This window comes from Rhagoletis zephyria, unplaced genomic scaffold (assembly GCF_001687245.7).
Source record: "Rhagoletis zephyria isolate East Lansing unplaced genomic scaffold, Rhagoletis_zephyria_1.1 Rzeph_scaffold_13725, whole genome shotgun sequence".
NCBI lineage: Eukaryota > Metazoa > Arthropoda > Insecta > Diptera > Tephritidae > Rhagoletis > Rhagoletis zephyria.
Window position 1 is genome coordinate 1 of NW_016170796.1, and position 4,886 is coordinate 4,886.

At 38.6% G+C, this 4,886-nt stretch overlaps 1 protein-coding gene across 1 annotated transcript; it reads left to right on the forward strand.

Moving 5' to 3' along the window:
* Positions 1-25: 25 nt before the first annotated feature.
* Positions 26-4,546, forward strand: LOC108378272 (venom dipeptidyl peptidase 4-like). The gene is given in 14 exon segments (XM_017634561.1): positions 26-273; positions 351-428; positions 502-570; positions 636-1,286; positions 1,354-1,386; positions 1,388-1,700; positions 1,768-1,881; positions 1,963-2,183; positions 2,261-2,430; positions 2,679-2,827; positions 2,830-2,838; positions 2,975-3,097; positions 3,100-3,179; positions 3,676-4,546. Coding segments are annotated over 14 exon segments (2,367 nt in total). The 5' UTR covers positions 26-39; the 3' UTR covers positions 3,799-4,546.
* Positions 4,547-4,886: the final 340 nt, after the last annotated feature.

Here is a 4,886-nt window from a genome sequence, read left to right on the forward strand (position 1 = left end):
TACCCCCATCTCTCTTTTTAGAATTTGGGCTACTCCCCCATGAAGATACGCAAACTCCGTATCATACTCGGTACCATCTTTGCGCTAGTCCTAATCGCCCTACTCGCTGTGGCGTTGACGTTCATTGTCAAAGCTGGGGATGACAATGATGTTACACCAACCGAAAAAGATAATGGCCTACATTTGGATGAGGTTATTTCGGGCGCACTATCAGCGCATCGTTTCAATGGCACATGGACAACGGGGTCGCGTATACTTTTCAAGGAAAGCAATGTAAGAGATTTAATTAATGAAATTTGTATAAACTTGTAAGAGATTTACTAACGTAAGCTCAAAATTTGCTACTAAAGAATCCTCTTAAATTGCAGTCAATTGTGGAGTACGATGTGAATACGAAAAAGAAAAAGGTGCTGCTATATGATGAGCATGTAAGTATTTAGAAGAGCAAGCCAAAATTAATGGTTGGTGAATGCAAGTAAATAACTTTTGTTTAATTATTAGCAACTATATTCGACGTTTGAGAAGTCTGCAGATGGTGAACTGCTGTTGTTGGCCAAGAATTTATCCAAGGTAAATTTAGGACTGGTTAGAATAAATATTAGTGAAACTTTTCATTGATTTTATCTTTCCTTCAGTACTTCCGTCACAGTTTTATAGCTCAATATGAGATCTACAACATTACATCGGGTCAGATACAACCGTTAATGATCAATGGTGTCCAACATGCACTCTTCTTTGCCCAATGGGCGCCTGTTGGCAACGGTCTCATATTGAATTTCGAAAGAAATCTCTACTATAAACCCACTGCCTATGCGGAAGCGATCGCCATTACAAGCGATGAGAATTTAGCCATCTTGAATGGTATACCTGATTGGGTGTATGAAGAGGAGGTGTTCAGTACGAACACAGCCACATGGTTCAATCCGACTGGTACACATATCGCCTTCATCAAATTCGACGACTCACCCACGCGCGCTATGAACCTACCCGTCTACGGTGAGGCTAATGACCTACGTTTCCAGTATCCACTCGCCAAATTGGTACCCTACCCGAAGGCGGGCTCCTCGAATCCGCGTGTCAGCCTCTATACTGCCGATTTGGCGCGCGCGGCACAAGGTTTAGAGTTTCTCACGCAGATTCCGGTGCCCAGCTCCTTGAATACTGAGACCGACTATATCATCTCGGCAGTGGATTGGTTGGATAATGAGCGCGTGCTTTCTGTATGGATGAATCGTATACAAAACCTGGCTTATTTGCAAGTGTTCGATGGTGTGCGACGAACGGAGGTAAGCAGCTCACAAATTATACGAAGTGTATTTAGTAGTGACTAAAATTTCGGCGGTTTTATTTTAGATTTTCAACATCGAATCAAAGACTGGTTGGGTGCAATTATTTTCTCCCACCCTTCAAAAATCGTGATGGTTCTCGCATTGCCTTCGTACTACCACAATTGCAGGACGATCAGACACCTTATCGTCACGTGTGTGTACTTCCCACTAAATCGGCTGGCGGCACTGTTGAACCACTTACAAAAGGCAAATACGTTGTGGAGAGCATTCTACATTGGGATGCAGCTAGCGATGTCATCTTCTACATAGCGAATACAGAGCAAAACTCCGAGGTGGCGCATGTGTATGCAATCAAGGCGGAGGTGGGACGTACACCACAGTGCCTCACATGTGAGCTGCATACATCGGGCGGTGCGCAGACTCTCAAAAAATCTCTAAAGTAGCTTGTTTAATATTCCTTTTTTTTACAATATTGCAGGTGTGCAGCAAACATACTACGAAGTTTCCTTCAGCCACGATCGTCAAATGGCGATCAGTTCGGAGGGACCTGGCGTACCAATGACCATCGTGTACGAATGGAGTTATGAGAATGGTACGTAGGCATAGACTATAGAGATCTACTGCATTTACAAGTATACATATACTATCTAACACTTTGTTTTCCGCTTTACAGACCGTGTTTCCCTTAAGAAAGTTTTGGATTGGGAATTGAATGATGAACTACGCACCAAATTAAGTTCGAAAGCTGTGCCCACTCGTGAAATCCATACCTTCCCGATTGCGGGTAATTTTACTGCCAAAGTGTTGCTGCAATTGCCACCAAATCTCGATCGTAGTGGCAACACAAAATATCCACTACTTGTAGACGTCTATGGTGGACCCGACTCTACCTCGGTATGTGCGGGATTATCGACTTTATTTTAATGACTTTCATTTATAATTATGTTTCCATATGTTTGTTACCTTTACAGGTGCTCGATCGTTGGATGATCGATTGGGGCACTTACCTCTCATCGAATCAGTCTGTGATTTATGCCAAGATCGATGGACGTGGTTCCGGTTCGCGTGGCGATAAGCTCTTACATTCTATTTATCTTAAATTAGGCACATTAGAGATCACCGATCAAGTCGATGTAACTAGGTGAGTTGTAAAAAAATCAGGATATTAAAAATACATTTTTATAAACATATATCGCATTCTAATACACCTTCGTAAGACTAATATTTTACAAATTTCTCAGCGTGGAAACTGAACTGAAAAAAAGGTTCGAGTTTTCGACTTTTCGTGTCTTATCTTTCATCACAAACCATACTTTTTATTTCTGCTGTTCATGCCGAGGCCCGCCGTAAGCCAATTACACTTATATTCGAATTTTTTACCACTTTCAGGCAACTACAACAGAAATTCTCCTTCATCGATGCCAATCATACTGGCATCTGGGGTTGGAGTTATGGCGGTTATGCCGCCGCAATGGCCCTTGCCAATGACGACAGTCAAGTCTTCCGTTGTGCCGCATCTGTGGCACCAGTCACCGATTGGGCTACTATGGTAAGTTAATGTCTTAGAATTTCTGTGAAAAAATAATATATAATTTTTTAATGAAATCTCAGAAGCAAATGTTGTTTCCACTAAACTTGAGAGGTATTTTTCATTAATTATATATTTTATTTTTACCTAATTTTAGATTCAATCTACACCGAGCGCTATATGAGTCTGCCAAAGCTAAACGAAGAGGGTTACGCCAATTCTCAGCTCACCACACGCGCAAATCGTCTGCGTGGCAAAAAATTCATGCTGGTCCATGGTACTTGGATGACAATGTACATTATCAACAGGCTATGGTTTTGGCGAAAAATCTGGAGAGATTGGATATTCTGTTCAAACAAATTGTAAGTAACAACAAAAAAAAAATAAGTTATTTCGAAATACTTTCTGGCTCTTTTTCTCAGCGATAACTGAAAAGTTTAATTAAGAAAGTCCGATTTAGTAGATTTCTGAATCATTGATATTTAGCCATTTACCGTAAACCTATTCAAGCTTCGGTCGAACTTTTTATGTTAATGACCCGAGATCACTGAGTTGTACAAAGAAGATACTACCTGGCATTTTGTAGATGCTTTGTCAGGCAAATGGGGTCTCAAACTTTTTCGCATGGTTATGAAGGCATATGTCGGTTTCCAACGCTGGGAACAGAGAGAGGTTGTGATAATTTTTTACATTGGCAGAGTAAGGGATGTGCATACACCTTAATTACTCCGATTCTAAAGCATTGAATGTCAGTTTACTGACTTTTTGGAACAAATAGTTTCTTTTTTTCGGCGAATATATTGATAGTTAATTAAACGTGTTTTCAATTGAAATTCCACTCTTGTTTTTATCTTTCAGAGCTATACCGATGAGGATCACAGCTTAGCCTCAGTACGTCCACATTTATATCATTCGTTGGATCGTTTCTTTGGCGATTGCTTCGGCAACAAGCGGATGATGTCACGCTGGAATGGTAAATGATTGTACCGTTATAATAGCACCAGCAATAAGAAAAGGACAAACAAACAAGTTATTTAGCGAAGGAAAAAGGAAAAATAAGCAGAGAAAACGAAAGGATAAAATAAAGGGAAAGCAAAAGTAAAAAGCTAAAGGTGATGCAACTAAAGACAATATCGGTGGCAGCTAAGGAAAAATAAATTTCTAACAAAAAATACGGATAAGACATGGAACTAACTGAGAAAGCACGCTGGTGGTGAAGAGTAAGAAAATTTAAAAATTGTATTCAATAAGAAAACTAACGAAAGCGACGATGCGGCGAACGAATTTTTGTACTTAAGTAAGTTAAGTATGTAAGTGATACGCTGATACTTTTTACGCACATAAAATCTACATACATACATGCATACATACACACGAGTGTCAGCGGAGTAAGCTTTTATCTATGCGCGTATGTATCTCCACTGAACTAAACAACCAACCAGGAAATCTAGAGGAAGAAAATTAGCATACATACATGCATATATACAAACTTTCGGCAAACAATAAAGCTACACACATACATACTACTTGGGTATGTAGTGGTTAAGTATAACGTAGACAAATTTTATTAGCATTTAATAAATAACAAAAAAAAAAAACAGAAAAAGAACTCAATTCCACACACAAATCACAAAAACCTAAGACAAACACAAAACATGTAAAATGCATGTAATTAACAAACAAAAAAATGGACAAAGAAATATCAAAACTTTAAAGCATTTACAGCATAGGCGGCTTATGTAAAATATTTTTAGTAAGAAAAAATAACGGATTAGCGCTTGCTTCAATTTTATTTTTTTTTTTTTAATAATTAGTAGAAATTTTCAAAATTTTTATAAGATAGTAGAACACACTCGTGCATAGTTATGTACATGGGATATACATACATACATACATACCTAAACGTCAATGTATTGCCAAGCGTAGCGGTTAAATGAGCATAGCTAGTTGTTGTTGTTGTTGGTGCCTCATTATGACAGTTTAAGAAGAAATGTCTTCATATTTTGCAATACTTATTTGTTTTCAAAAAGGTAAAATTTTGTAGAAAGTATTTAAAAATGTGTTTAACC